Source organism: Nanorana parkeri, unplaced genomic scaffold (genome assembly GCF_000935625.1).
Source record: "Nanorana parkeri isolate BGI_ZX_2015 unplaced genomic scaffold, ASM93562v1 scaffold509, whole genome shotgun sequence".
Taxonomy (NCBI): Eukaryota; Metazoa; Chordata; class Amphibia; order Anura; family Dicroglossidae; genus Nanorana; species Nanorana parkeri.
This window is the reverse complement of record NW_017306777.1, coordinates 98499-119608: the sequence shown is the minus strand read 5'-3', so window position 1 is coordinate 119608 and position 21110 is coordinate 98499. Positions and strand designations below refer to the sequence as shown.

Below are 21110 nucleotides of genomic sequence, written 5' to 3'. Positions count from 1 at the left end.
CCTTGACCCCATAGAACAACTCCTGTCTATACTATTTAGAGCCACGTTCCATTTACAGACTGCACTGGATGTATACATTATCATTAAAAAAAATGGGTATTAAGTGTGGAGGGCGCCTGCAAAGTATAAAAATCTTACCTTGCCCCATGCTCTCCCTCGCACACAGTTGCCAGCTTCCGGGCACTGAAAAGAGGGAGGGATACCACTCGAGCAGTACAGTGCTCTGGACACATCACCCGCCCCTCCTTTTAGAAAATGTCTTGTATTTTTTTTTTTTAAAGCAATGAAAAGAAGAATCACCAACTTCCCAATATGTTCACATTATCACAAAGCAAACAAGCGAGCAGGCAAACAGATCCTACAGTCAGGAGTGTGATGGGATATACAGAGCAGTATTTTTTTTATTTTTTTTTACAGAATACAAGCCATTCTGTGACTGAAAGAGAAGGGTGTGACATCATCTCTCCTCTTCCAATTACATATTTGTTTATTAAATACAAGACATTTGTGAATGGAGGATAGAGAGAACCTGCCACCTTCATTGCTGAGGTGAAAGAGAAGAGTAGTGACAGCGGTGATGGAGAGAGCAATGATACAAATGGATGCAACTTTGAGCTGGAGTAGCAGAGTATGCAGAAATGTGACAGCTGTCAAATAGGAGTGGAGAGTACACAGGCAAGTAGGGCCCATGTGCAATTCCTTTTGACAAGGAAGAGGATTATTATGCTGAAAGGAGCAGGAGGGCAACATTGAGGAGGAGAGCAAATAAGATGTGCAAAATCCTCAGGACACATGCATTTTTGTTCTGTCTTTTTATATGAGAAGTATAGAAAATTGCTATAAAGGCCACCCTGTCTTATATAGGTACTGAACAAAACAAACTAATATATTATGTTCAGTCAATGCCAGTGGCGGACCTAAGGAACAAAGGGCCCTGGTGCAAGATTTTTTTTTTGGGCCCCCCCCCCCAAAAAAAAAAAAAACAAACAGCGCTCTCCTCCCGCAGCGCTCGGCCGGTTCTCACTTTCTATCCTCCCCGCTGGGACACAGAGCAGCCCCCAGCGGGGAGGAAAGAAAGCAGGGATGCGTTGCTGTATCGGCAAAAAAATTGCATTATTGCTCTCACTGCGACGTTCGAGGCAATATGTAAAATGTTCAGCACAATCGTCATTTTTCGCACGTAGGCGCTACGGGCGGGGGACTTAAACATTTTTTTTCCCATTTTTTTTAATGTTACATTAATTTTTAAACACTTTTTTTTTTTTACACTAACCCTATTGGTATTACATAGGGGACTAACAAGCACCCTGTGTAATAGCAGATAGGGTGTGACAGGTCCTCTTTATGGAGGCATCAGGGGTCTTTTAGACCCCTAATGTCACCTAGAGACCCCAAACAAGCTGAGGAAGCCAATATCTGCTTTCCCAGCTTCTTGTCCTGGAGAGCAGGAGACTGTGTACAGTGACACCGGAAGTGATGTAATACACAGCACTTCCGCGTCCAGTGATCGGAGGAGAGATCAGCGGCTGAATCTCTCTCTGATCATTGCGGGGAGACCCACCGACCCAGTGGCCGTTGCGGTGGTACCACACAGTACAAACAATCCGGCGGCTGTTCAGACACCAGATCGATTGTAAGTTACACAGCAATCACCTGCTGTTAAAAGCAGTAACAAGATCAATTTAAACACTTTTTTTGTACACTAACCCAAAGGCTGAGGCCCCGGTGCTCCCGCACCGGCCGCAGTTCCGCCACTGGTCATTGCATTGCGTTTATGTGTTTTTATATCACGTGTGCAGCTGGGTGGAAAAATGCAGGCATGCTGTATAATTCCACACAGCTCTGCACTGCACATGCGTCTGAACAAGGCACATAGAAAACAATTTATTTCTGTGTACCCTTGCAGAGACCTCCGTTTCTGCACACATTTCAAGCCCTAAATCACGTTTCATGCAATGTAAACGCACAAAAATTTAAAGTATATCTAAACTAAAAAAAAATTCATTTTGAAAACCAACAGTTTTCTTTTTTTTTGTTTCCATAATAACTTTTATTGAAAATTTCAAGTAAATGCAGCCACACAACAATTACACATTCAGTTGCACAAATGGCGCATACTTGAGACATGTTAACAAGTGAGAGTAATGTAGTTAATATCAGTTCATTAAATATCACAAATCGAATCAAAGTCATAATTCCTATTACCAAATTGTATAGAAGAAATGTTTTGTGTTATAGCTAGCAACAGCTGGATAGGTGGAGATAAAAGTGTGTAACTAAGGTGTGACCAGAATTAGAGATAAAGCATATAAAAGAGTGAGGGGAGAGGGGGTAAGGGGAAAGGAGTTATGTGGTATGAATATAGTTTGATTAGGGTAAATGGGTTAGGTAGGGGGAAGGGAGAAAGAGGAAAAAAATGGGGGACAGTATATATTGGGTAGAAAAAGTAGGTAAGCAAAGGAGGAGGGTAGGTGAAGTTGGGAGAGCAGGAGCTGGGCCAAGGTCTCGACTGAGTTTTCTCACTTGGAGGTAGATGGGTAGAAAGGGTGAATCTCCCTAATTGGTACCCAGTAATTAAAGCCTGACAGGGTTTCTAATCCATCACCACTCTATCCAAACTTTGGCATTTAGTAATACATTGAAATCTTCTATCATCCTATCATTTAGTGAATTATATAAATCCACGTGAGCTATGACTGCCAAAACCCACTGTTGGTTGCTGGCATGTTTCAAACTGCACAGTAGTCTCCTATGGCTGTCACAGAAGAATGTGGCTAAGCTAGATAGTGATCCTGTCACTTGTCCCATGTGCTGCACTTGCAGGTCTTGTTTTTTATGATATATCACTGTTTTCCCAGATCATCTATATAATCTACGAAATGGATTGATTGCTGGGTGCAACAAGGCACTTATAAAGGGTCTCCTGGATGACTTACTTGAAGAAAAGGTACTAAACGATGGAGAGGTGGAATATATCGATGAACGAAACGTTCTTCCTAGTGACAAAATGCGTGCCCTAATTGATATAGTGAGAAAAAAAGGAAACAAATCTAGCAACATCATGATCCAGAAAGTGTCAAAAAGAGACTTGATGCTTAGTGAAAAACTGGGGATAACAGGTAACCTTCTGCAGTTCTCTAGTTGTATCTCAAAGTGCATCTTATACAATACTTATATTGCTTTCCCATGTACTACAATATAAAGTGACATATATATTGGGTTAGTGTATATAGTGTATATATCTTGGGTTAGTATTATAACCACTTTCAATTCAGTTTTATCCTGGCAGCTGGATAGAATTTGAAGGGAACCACTCCATGGGTCAAACAGACAGCAGTAAAAACCTGGAACATGTATGGCAAAGGCACTGGATTTCTGATACTAATGTCACTTGATTGTAGAAGGTCAGGCCAGTGTGTGCAGCACAATGGCTCTGGCAAGGCTGATCTCAAGAAAATAGGATACCCCTAGCTGGTAGACCCAGAGTCTGAAGTTCACAAGTAACAAGTATAACGAGAGTGCCAAACCAATGATCCAAAAGTTCAAACTTTTTTTGACTAGTTTATATTAAGTTGGTGTATAACAACCAATGCATTTCGGGGGCTCTGGTACTCCCCTTCATAAAGTGATGTCACCTTAATACAAATTGATAAAAAATTGTTTGGAATTTTGGATAATCGGTCTGATTATGGTGGACTGAGGAGTGCTGTCGCTAACAAAAGCAGAAGCCTACAACAACATATTCCAGCTACTGCAGGCTTGTGTTTTTGTAAACGACAGTGCTCTTCACCAGCCCGCCATCATTCACAACAAAACAAGCTGACAGCTGCTGTTCTACTGTCCTCTCTCTCCTACTAAGTAGCTGGTGGGTGGGTCTGGGCTCAGTTTTTGTTTTTGCACAAAGAAGGTAGCAGAGGAGGCACATTGCTGCACAATTAAATGGGATGCAGATGTTCTTTCCTGGTAGCTTTCAGAGCAGGCAAGGATTGTGCAGGCTGTCTGTGCACTGTCAGTCAGAGCTAATTACAGATTAGTGCCCTTGCTAGAAGCATGGTCAGGCAGTGGTGGGTGGGGGGGAATTGTCAACCACTCTAGCTTAGCAACCAAGGTTTAGATTTGAACGGAACCAAGTGCTACATGCACTGGGTCCCCTGGAGCATTTAATACCATCTTACAATCTTAAATGACAGCTTACACTTTGAATACATTTACAGCAACAGGTTTTTTTCTTTTGGAAAAAGGTTTAAACCATATAAATGTAAAAGCTGTCCATTGTTAACTGCTGCTTTTGCTGGATGGCTTGGTCTTCATGTAAATTTAGAAAATATATATATAAAGGCCTGGGAAAAAAGGAATATATATACTGAATACTATCATTACAAGTTTTAACCACATACATATGCCAGAATACAATATTATTTGCTGTAAAGGTCCTATAGTACACAGAGGTTGCCTGTTTATTGTTCATAAATATAATGCAGTTAGTACTCTGCTCCTAAATTTCCCACTGTTTCTGATTAAAGTCCTTCAGAAAATGTCATGTAGTAAGCTCAAGTGGCCTACAACAGAAAGGTAAAGAGAGATTCAAGAGGAGAGAATTGTATACCTTATGGAAATCATGCTGAATGTATATAATAATAACCAGGGTGGTGGTGATCCAGGAACTCCACCATACAGATTCGAGGTCTGGAGTCCTTGTTGTTATTAATATGTATATAAACAGATGAGAATGTCAATTTTGCATACTGGCTGTCTATGAGGCACCTAGAAACACCACCAGCTGGGTCTTATGAATAATAATACCAAGCCTTTAATCGCTGGGGTCCCTGGTTCGAATCCCTGGCCAGGTCACTATCTGCAAGAAGTTTGCATGTTCTCCCTGTGCTTGCTAGGGTTTCCTCCGGGTACTCCGGTCTCCTCCCACACTACAAAGACATGCTGGTAGATTAATTGGCTCCTGTCTAAAATGGCCCTGTATGGATGTGAGATAGGGACCTTAGATTGTAAGCACCTTGAGGGCAGGGACTGATGTGAATGTGCAGCTATATAAAGTGCTGCGTAAATTGTCGGCGCTATATAAATACCTGTAATAAATAAATAAATACTGGCTGTCTCCTGACCTTTAGAGTGTGCAGAACATCTCCCCAGCCCTGCTCCAAGACAGTTTTCTTATAATGAAATTTCCTGATTTCAGTGCTTACTATCCAAGTATGAGTTTGTATATTCACTTATATTTTCTTGTATTTTAGCACCTACAGAATACCCGTTGCCCCAGCAAGAAACAAAGATTGAGTCACCCAGCCAAAAGAGTAGGTACTACATATTTCAATATGTATGAAATATTTCAATGTTTAAATATGAAGGGCTCTTTGAGACATTCCAAAACCATTATAGTGTGTTACTGTACACATGTTAACATGGATTGTTACATGTAAATATACATTGCATTAAGAAACAACTCCAGGAAGTTATTTTTTAATTAACCCTTGTAGTGAGGCTACCCCCAAACATCCCCCCCCCGGTGCAACGGTTAAGTGAAGTATTATGTCTATACACTGTGCATAGATGTAAGAATACTGAGGAACATTCCAGTGTGCTGTGGAGAAGGAGACAGGCTGAAGGGTAGCCCCACTGCAAGGGTTAATAACAAATAATTCCTGGAGTTCTTCTTTAAGGCAGCCAGAGCCAGTATATTTGGAATGAGTTGCAACAATGGATGAAGGAACTGTCCCTGCACTATTTTTGTAATGCATTGAGGATTGTGGTGTTCTGCAGCCTAGGTGTGTACAGCTACTGTACATACATTGGGTGACATTCTAAATATTTTACTATGCAGTACTGATATTCATAAGTGTGAAGCCAACTTAAAACAGGTGTGATAGAGTAGCAGCATGATTTTTATTAATGGTATTGGGAAGGTAAATGGAAGCATTTTTCATGCTATTGATTTTCAGTAACTGGTTGGGTGCCGCGCTTTCCATAGCAAATTATTTGGAAATAATGAGCGAAAAAGAAGAAAGTTGTGTTTTGCAGTTACACTTTAACAATCCTTTGAAATAATTCAATAGATTAAGGAATGAGTGAGTGATATACAACCAAATACCATCTATCTATTGCAGAAATCTTTCAATATGCTAAAATGTTTCTGCTGGATCCATTCAGAGAAATTGCATTAGGAATATACAGTATTTTTCCTCTATTTACAGAATTTTGTGTACATTTCCATTTCATTAGTCAGTGTTCACTATTTAAGTATCACTTCAATTTATACACATTTTTCCTGGATTTTTAGCACCTTCAGAATTCCCATTGCCCTCACAGGAACAGAAGGTTAAGCCACCCAGCCAGACAGGTAAGTGCTACATAGTGTAAGTATGGAAAGAGGTGCAGAAGAGGAGCAGCTTGGCTTTTTTGACGGTTACTTTTTCTATCATAGTTTCATAGTTAGTCAGGTTGAAAAAAGACACATGTCCATCGAGTTCAACCATACTTTTTTCTTCTGTTAAAGCCCCACTTCAGGCTACTGTAAAATTTACCCATGCAATGCACCTCCCCCAACCTACATGAGTAAAGGCTTGTTTAGTCCAGGAGGATCAGAAGAAGGTGTGATCCTGTCTGTGCTGGCTGTAGTTCCACCCCAGGCTGAAGCCCAATTTATTGAATTGGAAGCTAAAGCCAGTACTGAAGCCACATCCCCATCTTCATTCTGCAGCCCTCCATCTAATGTTGCAGCCTTGTGCCTTCTCTGCTTTCCTCTGCCACCATCCTTGTACAGAAAATACTTCCTTTTACTGATAGAAAATACTGAGCCTAGACCCAGCTGCCAGCAATTCAGGAGAGATAGATTACATCAGTAGCTGTTGGCTTGTTTTAATGTGAATGATGGCGGGCTCAGGAGGAGTGCTATCATAAAAAAAAAAGCAGAAGCCCACAGCAACGCATACCAGCCGACAGATACTACTGTATTATCTCTCCTCCAAAATAGCAGGCGGCTGGTGGGCAGGTCTGGGCTCAGTTTTTGTTTTGAGTACAAAAAAGGGACCAAAGGAGGCACATTGCTGTACAATTACATTGAGGGATTCCATGATTTCCAATATTTTTTAGCTTCTGGCAATACTTCTTTAACACAAGCTAACACTTTTTAAACATTTGCAGCAAAAATTTTTTTTTGCTATTGGAAAATATGTTTAAACCATATAAATGTAAAAGCTGTCCATTGTAAACTGCCACTTTTGCTGGGCAGCTTGGTCTGCATATAAATATAAAGGCCTGTGGAAAAAATGAATACATATACGAAATACTGTCGTTACAGGTTTTACAATTGCCAGAATGCAATATTCTTTGCTATAAAGGTTGTAAAGTGCAAGAGAGAGGTTGCCTGTTTATCCTTCGTCCTGTTTTTTACTTTAGTTACAGATGCATAAATATGATGTAGTTAGTACTCTGCTCCTAAATTTCCCACTATTTTTATAGACTCTATTTTAGTTTGACATTTATTGTTTACTACTTGTTTGCCTTCTGTTGTTTTATTTAATAAGAATAATTATATTGCGCCTACAAGTTTAATAGCTTTGATTAAAAGTTTTATTTTTATCATACTTTTTAATATGTTTCTTTGGGGCTTAACAAAATGGGAGTCTTTAAATTTCTCTGAATGGATCCAGCCTACACACAGGGCCGGCCTTAGGCCTTTAGGCGCTCTGTGCGAGAAAGTCTTGTTTAATCTAGGAGGATCAAAAAAAGGTGGAATACTTACCTTATTCCTCAATACTGATGGCCTCCTCTTCTTTGTAAGACCAGCCCCCTAAAGCTGCTCTTCTTGACTGCTCAACTATGTGCAGTTCTCTGATGTCATCACAATGCAGGGCCAGCAGCTCCAGCACTGTACTTGAGGACAGTGAGGGCCTGTCCGCATCCTGGGACATCAGAGAGTGGAGAAAAGTCTGCTGAGAAAATGAGGAAAAAGGTAAGTATTTCTACCTATTCCTATCCTCTTAGACAAAAGAAGCACTGCATAGGTAAATTAAAGGGGGGGCGGGGGGCGTGCATGGGTAAATTTAACTGAAGCCCATAGTTGGGCTTTAGCAGTGTTACATGGGTGCATTTTTATGTTTTTAGTAACTTATTTTCCATGATAAATGCTACATACTAAATCTGTGATATGAATGTTTTGCACTGTTGTAAGGCTTTGTAAGCATTCCTGTGACATCTACCCCTAGCTTTATGGCTGTAAACCATAAAGTAGAAACATTTTTTTTTTTTTCATGGTTCAGACATGTTCAGCTATTACTTGCTGAAAAAGAGAAACCACAAACAGGTGCTCATATTTATTATCTTCCACTTGTACCCGCCTGTTAAAGAGATATCTCAAGCCTGCTTAGCAGAGAGTGTTGGAGTAGATATGAGATTTAAGCACTGACTAATGTTTCCTACTCTTTTCACTTTTAGATAGTAATGGCATCACGCTGTGTTTACAGGAGGAATATGAGAGGATTTGCTCAACAGAAAGGGATAACGTATGTATAATATTGATTGTGAACATTTGTTTTAACTCTGACAAGCTTATTCAATAAACTCTGCAATGCTCTAAATGAAAAGTGCAGTACCCAAAACATCCAATCAGAACCATCTTGTACTGTTCTGACTTCAGTAATTAGAGTTTTTGATTAGTAGTTATACATTTTGCACCTAGTACTTAGCCTCGCTGCTTATCGAATTAGCCTGTAGGTGTCATGTACAGCTACAAGAGCAAATCTAAATTGTATAATTTATGCTGCTTTGTCCCTTCACTCAAGCTAAAAATCCAAAGTAATTTTCTCAGTCATGGAGGATGGAGAACTGGTGTCCAAGACAGAATATATTAGTTGTCCGGAAGGGCTAACATGAAGTCTGCTAGGAGTTTGACAATGTCCAAATAATGCATCCCCCTGGGCCAGTCCAGTGCACTGAGAATCACCGGAATGCCCTCCATCTCCATGCTTCAGAATAGGCGAGGGAGAAGCGGTTGAACTGATCCCACGTAGACACCAGAGCATCCACTGCGAAGGCACAAGGATGAAATCCACATCTCTTTTATCTGCACAACTTCTGGATATTGAGTTGCTTGGTATGAAACGGGCATACAGAACTGCCTCAAATGAGGCTTTCATCAGACCCACTTGTGAGTGAAGGGAATGTAGCTTATCTTGTGCAAGAAAGACCCTGAAAAGGGCAGTGTCCAAATCCAGGCACTCCAATCAGTGATTCAGATCCAGGGAATATTTCTGAAGATTGAGAATCCCACTAAATCATTATTGTCAGCCACCGGACATTGGCTGGCAGAACTTGGGTCGACTGATCCTTCAGGAGGTGATCATCCAGATAGCCTACAACATGGATCTTTATAGCACCTGTGACTGACTCAAGGTAAATGCTCCATGTTACAGGGTGAGGGCCCACACAGGATCCAGTGTCTGGAGCAACATTATAGGTTAACCCTGCACCTTCCTCCAGACGGATCTGGGTTCAACTGATCTTGAAAACTGCTAAAAAGAGGAACCGCAGTGGCTATACAGCAGCTGTCTTGCTAGAAGAATCTTGAAGAAAAAGAAAAGTTCATACAAAAAGGAGGTTAGCTTCTCTCAGTAGGGAGACAATGTTCATCACCTAAGGACACAAGTAAAAAAACTGAGGCTCTGAAGGAAGAGGGAGGGGTTATATGGGGGTTGTTCCTTTAGCTTTTTTTTGCCTCCAATCACCTGAAGGTAGCTGCATGTAACCCAGGGTTAAGAATAAAGATCCTGTGCCCTGTGCTGTACGATTAGGAAAATTAGCATTTCATAGAGACAAAAATTCCAGAAATGTAAACTTGCACATTACCAATGACCACTTTAGTGAGGGGACCCCTTTTATTCCAGTCAAAGGTGCACACAGACATAGGATGAGCTTGCAGAGAATGATTAGGCTGGGAAGTAATTGTGACTATGGTCTACCTCCAACTTTTGAACACACTGTTTGGCAAAGTATTCTTAAGGAAAAAAATGATTGCTTTGGATGCATTACTTCACTGATCTCTATTTGCCTCCCACAGTTAAATCAGCTCTTGAGGTGTCTCCACAGGGCACAAAACATACATATGAGGCCAGATCGACTTGACATGTTTATGACATAAATGTTCAACAATTGATCATGCTAAAGTTGTTGATTTTAAGGTTGATTTGTTTTTACTTTATTGTTTGTTTTTTTAAATTGAATGCAAGCATACACTAAAGTTATAGGTATGCCCCAGTCATAACTGAAAAGTAAACTTTCAGATGCATATAGTGAACACATCCTACCTGCTTATTACGTTAGTTTTTTTATCTAGATGTGGTTGGAGAACACCAGTCCACGCCATTCCTTTTTGCTGTAATCTGTAGCACAAGAGAACTATTCCCAAACGCACCCAGTGCAGGCTCATTTTTAAGAAAAGTATTATTGATATTAGTGATTATTGAAGTTCTCCTAAAGTGGCTGTCAGCGAAAGAGAAAGACAACTGTGTATGAACAGTACTGTAACAGTAACTGTATATACAGACATCGAATGAAACACAGCTTTATTTAAATACATATATTAAATATTTAACAATACAATCACGTCCAAATCTTTTGAGTGATATAATATATAAGTATACCTAAACCTTCCTACCCAGATCCATTTTTACCCCTGCTTGCTTCCAGGCTTCCCAAGAACGGGGTCCCTTTAGGAATGGTATTAAAGTGTGTCTGTGAAGGTTATCATTTATCCAGGTCATGGTATATCTGTAAAAAAAAATAAGTAAAGGCAACTGGACTTGCTGTATTTTTCTTGAAGATGTTTCACTGGACATCCAACCAGCTTTCTCAATTCAGAATGACTCGTACAAAAATTATCTGGGGGTAAATATGATGAATGTTGCTCCAATCCACATAGTCTGAGACGCCCGCTCAGATCGAGGAAGGTCCTGGCCGGCCGTTTTTCTACTACGGCCGGCCCGGAGGCAGTTAATAGCAACCATGTGTTGATTGCATTTGCATAATTGCAAGTTTCATCTCATGAATAATGTTCTTTGTTCATGAGATGGTATTAATATTTAGTCCATACTGATAGTTGGTTCACTTTCAGGTAAATTGGTTGACTGGTGCACATTGGTTAGTTATTATCCTATTTGGGTATTTCAGAATGTTGGTCGTTATTAGTCTAAATGCTTGACTGTGAAATTGAAAAGAAAACAAAATGACATTGATATAATGTGTTTCCTTTCTTGTTGGCCATGATATTATCACACCTCTATTTTAATGTCTACTCCCATATAGAAGTACCCTATCCTGCCTCAGAAGGAACGTACACGCCGTGCTCTGATCATTTGCAATGACAAGTTTGATAATTGTTATCTTAAAGAACGCCATGGAGCAGAGCATGATGTGAAAGGGATGGAGCAACTGTTAGAAGGGCTCGGATACAAAGTTCTTAAAAGAACCAACCTGACAGTGCGGGTAATTCACTTTGCTGATTTTTTTTTTAGGCCTTTGGAAATTGTTTAGTAGTGCCTTAATCTATTTTCATTGTTTGCATTGTTGCCAAAATATTGTTTTAGGCCATATAAATATAATGTATATGTAGTTTCTTTGAACATTCCTGAGTGCTATAGTTACCCCCATTAAGGGAAGAGGGTTTTCTTCACACCACTTAGATTGAAAACACTGATATCAGAGAGTTGATGGGCCTTCTGGTGGAGGTTATGGGGAGATATTCACCCCTCTCGACCTTTCTGGTATCTGTAAGTGTAAGCATACTGTGTACCACACTGAGTGGGGCAATTTGCTGGAATACTAAAGTTACATTTTAAAGATAACCTGTTAGGACAGAGCTTACATGTCACACCTGAGGCATACTTCTAGTTTGTCAGGTGGAGAATCCATTGCCACTGCTTTCTGCTTTAGGAAACCCCTACATATGTTTAAAAGAACTTTGGATAAAGAAGGCTGTCAATTATTTTACACTGTACTTATTTTACACTGACACAATAAAGTTACTTTTAGAATTAAAGGAGAACTATGGGGAGACTGAAATACATGTATCCCCATAGTTAGAGCCAACGTGTGACACTGTAGCTGACATGACATTAGTAAATGTCCTACTGTGACCTTAAAGAGAACTATGGCCAAAAAAAGGTTTGGCCATAGTGGTATTTTAATACTGAAGAAAGGGAATCCTTTATCTAATTTTAGTATTTCACCTTAATTTCCTTCAGCTTTTATATATGAAGCCCAGTGAGATGACAGAAGTAGTATTTGTTTCCATCACATCTTAACTATTTCTCTATGACATTCTTGCAGGAGATGCGGGACACAATGAGAATGTTTGCTGCTGAGCAGGAACACATCACCTCAGATAGCACCTTCATAGTATTTATGTCTCATGGTCAGAGAGATGTCATATGTGGAACTGACTCTGAGGAGGAGACAAACAATATGCTACATGTTGATGAGATCTTCACTACCTTCAACAATGTGAACTGCCGCGTCCTGCGAGATAAACCAAAAGTTATAATTATTCAAGCCTGTCGTGGGGGTAAGTAAAAGTGCTCTGGTATTTTAGCAGACATCCTTAAAAGGCCGATCAGAGTTTGGTAAATTACTAACTGGTGGATCAGTGTCAGTGATACCCTGGGTTTAAAGCTTAAAAGTATTAATTCCAAAGTGATTTTATCAGTTGTAGCATATTTTCTCACATACATGCTGTACCTCATATAACTGCTTTAAAAAAAAAAAAAGAAGCTGTTTCCAACAGCCGTGTATAAACAATTAGGGCTCCCTACAAATACACTATGGGGAATTTATCAAAACTAGAACAGACAAAATCTAGAGCAGTTGCCTATGGCAACCAATCAGCTTCTCTCTTCAATTTGTTTAGTTAAGCTTTGAAAATGAGAGGTGGATGTTGATTGGCTGCTATACACAGCTGCTCCAGATTTTTTGGAAAATCTGACTATCATACCCATCTGAGCTTTTTGTACATCTATTTAAACCTCCCTGCCTTTTGTGGCTATGGCAACCTCCGCTCTTCTTGGAAGGCTTTTACAATTTTTTGTAGTGTGCTTAAGGTAATGTGTGTCCATTCAGCCAAAAAGGCTACTGATGTTGGATGGGAAGCCCTGGCTTGAAATCTGAATTCCAATTCATCCCAGGGCTATTCAGTCGGGTTGAGTACAGGGCTCTTAACTCATCAAACCTATCTTTATGAAACTGGTTTTGTGCACAGGGGCCCAGTCATGCTGCAAAAGAGAAAGGTCTTCCCCACACTGCTGCCACAAGGTTGGAAGCACAAAATTGCCTAAAATATCTTTGTATGCTGTAGTATCAACAGTACCCTTCACTGGAAACACCTGAACATAATAATTTGATGTGGTGGCCACATACGTTTGGCCATATAGTGTAGATGTGATGGTCAGGTGCCCACAAACCTTAGGTTTTATGGTGTATCTGTTATTTTACTTGAACTTCATTTCAGATTTTACCTGCAGTGCCAGTAAAAGGAGGATTGTGCCAATGGGGTGTGACAAATATATAAATGTATACGGTGAATGGTGGCATTAGGGGGCTGTAAAAATATAAACTACACTGATATGCCTGGCCTTTTGTCCTTTATGACTGGGCTATAAGTGGTAGCATTAATAAACAAAGGGCTAAAGCAGCCTAATTGTTCGAATTAGAACCGAACACGGGGGTGTTCGGCTCATCCCTATTAAAGATGTGCCTGACTTTCAAAGGCATGGGACATTTATTCAGCCATTGATGTCTTGTTTTACATACTTGATGGTGACTGATTGTATTGAATCCACTACATGAGGAAGACAGCCACACAGAAAGCATTTTTAACATGAAATATCAGTAGTTAAGGTTTACATTAGGGATGCACCGATACCGATACTAGTATCGAGTACTCGTACTTGCCCAAATGCTACGATACCTAGCACAAGTACTTCCTGTATCAGGAAGCCGGGCAGCACATCAGTACACGCTGCCCGGTTTCCTGATTGGCCAGGAAACGGCTCCATGCTCTCTCGTCACTTGTGATGAGAGAGCATGGAGCTGACTTCCCGGCCAATCAGGAAGTCGGGGAGCGGGTAATGACGCAGCGCCCGGCATTCTGATTGGCCCGGGAAGCCGGCGTCATGCTCCCTCGTCATCTCATGAATCATAATATTAAGAAAGTGACCTTAAAGCATTAGTTTGTATTGCTTTAGAAAAAATTTGACCTGTCCCTTTAAGAAAAAGTATCGGTAATTGGTATCTGCGAGTACTTGATCAAAAGTATCGGTACTCGTACTCTGTCTTAAAAAAGTGGCATCGGTGCATCCCTAGTTTACATAATTCTCTCTGCACAGGATTCTTTACATTTGAACTAATTTTTATTGCTAGTTTTTATTTGTTATTAGTTACAGTTTTTGTCTTTAGGTTATAAATCTTCTGTGTTGGCTTTTCCACTTTGTAAAACAATTTTAACATTTAATGACTTCCAGTTTGCACTTAGCTCTTTACAGAAAGGTTTAGTTAAAGTGGCTCTTGTTAAGAACCATCAGAATAACTTTTGTAAGAAAAGGAATCTGTATACAAATACAGATTTGGACAGAATGAAATACATGATATTGTAAGCAAGATAATAGCACATGTATGCAGCTTCCTAGAGACCATTTTGACTGTCCCCTGGGTGTTATGAGTAGTGCATGGATTGCACATTATCCATCAGATCCATCACAGTTGGCTGTTACAGTTTTGGCTGCTCATCACCACGAATAAGCATCTTATTCAGCTTAAGCAGCTTGTTGCTTGGCTGTCATGCTGACCTTCTTGATTCTATACTTTGGTTAGGTCACTGACCTAACCAAATCTGTACAAAAGGACAGCGACTTTCTCTCCTTCTTCTCTGATCTGCACTTGTTCCAAGGCAGTGACTTAGAAAGTATGGAAGCCAATAGGTATGCATAACATCCAGGCAATTAATGTTTGCTAGTAAACTAAGTATACATTATTATTTACATATTTTATTCTTATGAGCTTAAGATGGATGACAATTACTTGGTATCAGGTAAATAATATAGTTACAGTTTATTCTTAGTATTACCATCATTTGTTAGTCAGACTAAAATATAATCATTTACAAATAGTATATAAGTACTGTATATGTACTAATGGGTGTGGAACTTGGTGAACATAAAATATGTGACAATAAGGGGGTGATTTACTAACCTAAACACACGCACGCACTAGGTGCGTGTGATTTTTACACAGCAAAATGTATTTATCAACCAAAAAGTCTCTAAAAGCATATTTCCACTAATGCCATATATGGAAAAATCATGCACATTATGCATATATAATGCTGCTTCACAGTTTAGACAAAAATGGTTAGCTCATGCATTTACATTCCTGCATTCATCAACGCAAGCACAACAACATAGAGCTAATTTACACAACATCACCTTGCAATTCATGCAGGGCTTTGCACAACACACCTGCTGGGTGTGTACACACTACAAAGGTGTCTAGATTCCACCCATAGATCATGCTGGGAGGGAACACACTACAGAGGTGTATACTTATTCGTGGCGTGTTTATAAGGTTAGTAAATCAACCCCTAAATGTTTGATAGTAAGAGCAAGTAGAAAAACATGGCAAGGATGAGGGAAGATTAGAGCGTATGCGTTCTGAAGTTCTCATTCATTTTATTTTAAATTCAATACTGAAAAGTCATTAGAGCTGAACACATGAGTAAAATATAACCATTTACATCCCCAAGGATTTGAAATTCTGTTTATCCCATCTTGTGATTTAAACATTACAGATCAAAACCGGAGACATCTATTTTTCCTGGTTCAGCTTTGCAACTTCCTGGGTCATCTGTTCATCTCCAGCCTACTCATTAGACAATTAATTCTCATCATCAAACACATTATTCAGGAAGTTGTAAAGCTGAAACAGGACTTGACTTCCTAGCTGTCAAGAGTTCCCCGTGCATTGATCCAGTGCGATATTTTGCCCCCCCCCGTCTGTGATACTCGTCTTCCTGCCAATCCGCCCTGAACCTCTGTGTTTAAAAGGCCCGTGCACTTGTTGCTTGGTGTTTGAGCAACATTTGGCCAGATCCCTTTTGTGTCCCTTGGAACTTGTTTCCTTAAGGATCCCTGCAAACTGCTGCTGACCAGTGTTGCTGTTTCCTGTGTCTCCTTCGGGTTCCTCCGTGCTCCTATTGAGATCCTGCACTTCCAGCAAGTGGATTGCTATCACTATCTACTGTGAGCTCTTTGCACCTGTGCTCTTCCAGTGAGTCTCTATCCAGCTCTTGTGTGACGGCCTATTTCTTTCAGCCAGCCTCTTCTGAGTATCCTGGCCAGCCATGCCGTTACTGACTCCCTTTTGTAAATCAGTGTTCTTATCACCTTTATGTATGGACTTCCTCCTCTGATTTCCTCAGTATCCTGTATTCTTGATCATCAGTGTGTAACAGACTTCACCCCTGCCCGCCTGAGAGTTGTCCTGCAGCATAACATCCCCACCTTATGGGGCTCTGGTGAATACCCTGCGCCTCTAGCACGCCCCCAATAACATATAGTCACCTCAGTCCCTGGGTTCACTGTGACCTGCATGACAGGCATCTTTTCAGCTCAGCCTACCCTGGAGCTCTGTTAACCCTGGAGCATACGTTCCCTAGTGCCCCAGTTCCCAGACTGTGACACTAGCCATTAAGTGTGACAGAGAAGTGAGAATCATTTGACTGGCTAAACAGAATTACAAATATATTGCGCAGTAATACAGTTTACTTACATGTATTTTATCTTTGAGCGGTGCAGTATTCTTACTAATCCTTACTGCAATATGGATTTATTCATGTATTTTTTGATTCAGGGGATAAAGGTCAAGTGTTGGTAGCGGACAGTGCTTGTGCCCTTCCTAGTGCGGTCCAGGAAAGCTTGGAAAGCGATGCAATGCGAATGCTTCAGAAGGAACGTGACTTCATTTGCTTTTGTTCTACTACCCCAGGTACCAACTCATCTTTATCATTACTCTCTTATTAAATGTATTATAATATATCATGTAGAATAAAAAAAAAAAAATCAGTATTTATTTTGGGTTTGTTAGTGTAAATTACTTAATATCCAGATATTTTGAAAGATTCCTGCAGACCATGACATGCAGAAGGTGTGAAATCCACCATGTAAGGCACATGTAAGAAGAAAATAACAGTTTTCGAGGACTATTACTTAAAGTGAATCTGTAAGGATAAAAGGATAAACAGGGCCGTCTGTCCCTACCCTAAATCCCGCCCGAGGGAGGGGGTTTGTGTGGTTTCGAGTGCTGCTGAGAATGCCGCTGATAGTGCGGGGGGGGGTGGCAGCTGGTGCTACTAATAGTGCTGGGGGAGGTGCTATGAGGTAGATTCAGTGGGACTGACGCCTGTGTTAGACAGACCGAGAGCCGTGCTGTCAGCGGATCTCTGTCCAGTCCCACCCAGCTCACTGACAACACTTGCCTGGAGCTCAGCGGGACGACAGCCAGAACGCCCACTCAGATCCCTCGTAACCAATGATGTCAGTGGGCTGGAAGCTGGACAGAGCGTCACAGGTTGCTAAGAGCTTGAAGCACTGTTTGGTTTATTTGATATGCAATGCGCCAAAATTAGATGTCATATGCTACAATCCGCATTCCTCAACAACCGCCAATCTTTTTCTGGCACAATGTCATTTTCACCAATACCTTAGTAAAAGCATACAGTTGGTACTTAAGATGCAACATTTCACTGGATCCAGAAAATGTACTTTCTGAAAAAGCAATATATTTATTTAAATTGTTTAGACATTAGCAACCATAAGAATTTGTGACTTTATATTCATGGATTTAGACACTCTTTCCTGGAGAGATACCCAAAAAGGCTCCTTGTTCATTCTACGTCTGATTGAGCACATGAAAAATTAAATTTTTTTTTTTTTTTTTTTATATGTCAAGTTTCTAACCTAATGGGAAATGATCCTGCAATATATTTAATTGGGAAAATGTTGGGGGAAAGAAAGCATACACATGGATTAAACTACACAAGTAACATTTAGTAATGCTCAGCCTTGTATAATCACACAATACTTCAATCATTCATAGGGAAGCATTAATGATCAATCATTACTCCTTGTGATCAATCACTAATGCTTCTAGTACTATTGTAGTACTGTATACTGTGTAGCTCTAGTCTAATGAGGATGCCGTCAGCAAATCTCTCAGTAACAAGTTATTAAAATTTTCTGTGTAGCATAGCCCTTAAAACCCAAGTGAACGCGCCTATGAATTTGAAAAAATAGCTTCCATCCTTGCAAACTGAGCAGAGTCTTACCATTTATTTCTAAAGCAGCCCAGAGCCATAGTAAAAAGTCAGTCCCCCATTTTTATGCAGCAGAGCTTGGTCACTGCACTCTGTATGTAAGTTCCGTTCAAACACATCCCTTGGCAAATCAGAACTAGAGTCTTCCACTAAGCAAAGTTCACATTCTCTGCTGAGTGGAGGTCTCTAGCTCTAAGGTCCCGTTCACACCTAGGCGTATTGCATATGCGCGGCCGTCGCGCATTTTTTTACTGCGATTTGCGGTAAAAAAAAGTTGCGTGACAAACGCGCGTTTCCGAAGGCTACTTGGCTGTAATCCCAATGGAAACGCGCAACAAAATGGCCCAAAGTAGTACATGTACCTTTTCAGGCGTGGGCCGTTTTGTAGCGCGTTAGGGACGGGCGGAAATACACCAAGGTGGGAACGAGACCATTGAATACAATGGGATTTATATTTTTGAGCGTTTTGTAGAGCGTTCGTCGAGTGTAGAACGCGCTACAAAACGCTCAGGTGTGAACGAGGGCTAACTCATAAGGGGCAAGTCAGACTGCACCTTTGAGGGTTGCTGCTTATACTCAGAGCACAGTGGTCTGGTTGTACTGAATGATGGATAGGAACAGACTTTATGAGAGTGTGGTCTGAGTTCCATAATTAATGTGGTGTGTGTGTGGGAGCAATAATTGTGTGCTTACTTGCACACAGCTGCATGTGCAATCTAAAAAGCACAGCATTTACAAATCATATCCACTATTTGAGCAATAACTGCTATATAGTATTTTTTGGATAATTTTTAATGAGCTTAAACTCTGTACCTGCTACAATCTGAAAGGTAGATACTCTCACAGCCCCAGCTGAGAGGTTAGTGATATAATTTTACTGCTTTTACAATTCTGCTTCTCTCGCCTCTCATAGTAACAGTCACTCAATACTTGCTTAAGAAGTCCTTGTTAGTGAGATGAGAAACTCAGGAGAGATATTTCACCAAACAATCTCACTTTGGTCTGAGCATTACTGCAAATTACCCTAAGTGAGAAGTTTAGCAGCAAGTAATAGTTTTTCAACAGCTTTGTATACTGTATTATAGTAAATGAAATGTACTCTAGAAAAGGAAATTTGCATACTTGAACTTGTACCTTTATTTCTCCATAGGTTCAGTTTTCCTTCAAGGACAAGGTACAGATGCCTACACAGGAGAGGAAAACACTCATGAAGAAATTCTACCTTTTCCCTGGACATTAGGAATTTAGATTGCTACAACCGTTTTGTACATGCATTATGACAATTAAAAAGTATATGTTTCATTAAATAAGTAACAACATCTTGTTGTGGTGTCACACTGTCAGGGCTAGAATATTTGATACGAACAAATGACCTAGTTTTAAAAGTGCCTACTGTATATAGAATCATATGCCATAAATTATTTCAATTTTACAATATTGTGAGTATATGTAATTGTTTTGCATTGTCCAACAATAGCAGTCTTGTTATATTGCTATGGATATCCTACGGTTTCAAATTTGACCTACAATTCGTCTGTTAGTGACATTTCTCAAAATGTTGTTAGTAGCTTGAAGGGACAGGGACTTTCTTAAGCACCCTCACTGACACCAATGAAAGGAAAAGTACGCCCCCCTCTTTCCCACTGACGGCACCCTTCAGTGACACTAATGAGATAGACTGTATGTCTGCCCCCCAACTGACACCAATGAAAGGGAAAGTATCCCCCCCTCACTAACACGATTAAAAGGGACACTATACACCCAACTGAGACCAATAAAAGCAAAAGTATGCCCCTGCCAGCAATCAAAGGAATATTTTACCTTTCATTTACATAAATAAAAGGGACAATATACCCTCCAACTGGCACTGCCCCCCCCCCCCCCCCCACTGACAGCAATGAAGGGGACAGTATGTACCCCCACCAACACCAATGTTAGGGACATTTTTCCCCCCAACTGACACCAATTTAAGAACATTTTTACTCCTACTTAACCTAATAGTTAATAGTTAAATTACACTTTGTCTTGAGGCTTATGTCTCTCATTAATACTCTCTCTGGTGGCACAGTAATTAAAGTGACATTAAACCCTCAGATTTTTTAACATAAAACAATACTGTAATGTTACCTTACTGTAATCCATGGTTGTTTCCCTTCTGTTTGCTGTTCTTCCTTTTAAATCCTCATGTCTTCTCATGCTGGGGGAGAACTTCCCTTTGCAGCTGACTGCCTCTTCCTGTAGTGCTGGCTCAGGTTGCAAACCTACACACAGACACCATGTATCCTTTCCATAGACAAGGCAGTCTGCTGCAAAACAGAAGTTCTGCCCAGCATGAGAACAGATACAGATTTAAAAGGAAGAGCAGCAAAGAGAAGGGAAACAACGATGGATTACAGTAAGCCACACATTACAGTATTGGTTTATATGTTAAAAAATCTGAGGGTTTAATGTCACTTTAAGGCTTATTTGTGGATAAATAGGCTCGGGATCTTTTTACCATGCCTCTTTGGGCCACGGACACTGAGTAGCGCAATGTGAGAAAGCAGTACATACACTACAGCCCACTGTGCACATTCCAGCTTTTCCCCCCTCTCCACTCTGTCAAGTGGTTACTTACTATATAACGTTACATTTTCAATTTTTTGTAAATGCCTATTGTATAACATTTGCTTCTCATTATGATATGTCTGCCTATACTATCAACATTGGCACCAAACCATACAAATAAAAAAATTGACTTTTC

The 21110-nt window shown here is 40.3% G+C and overlaps 1 protein-coding gene across 1 annotated transcript in view; it reads left to right on the top strand.

The window, feature by feature from the left end:
* Positions 1-19618, top strand: part of LOC108790873 (caspase-1-A-like) — a 19974-nt gene extending 356 nt beyond the window's left edge. Inside the window, exons 2-10 of the mRNA XM_018561232.1 lie at positions 2859-3119; positions 5250-5309; positions 6293-6352; positions 8449-8516; positions 11314-11493; positions 12337-12571; positions 16906-17040; positions 17900-17967; positions 19518-19618. Of these exons, the coding sequence (XP_018416734.1) occupies positions 2859-3119; positions 5250-5309; positions 6293-6352; positions 8449-8516; positions 11314-11493; positions 12337-12571; positions 16906-17040; positions 17900-17967; positions 19518-19607 (1157 nt within the window). The 3' untranslated portion in view covers positions 19608-19618. The remainder of the gene's footprint in view (positions 1-2858; positions 3120-5249; positions 5310-6292; positions 6353-8448; positions 8517-11313; positions 11494-12336; positions 12572-16905; positions 17041-17899; positions 17968-19517) is intronic.
* The last annotated feature ends 1492 nt before the right edge of the window (positions 19619-21110 follow it).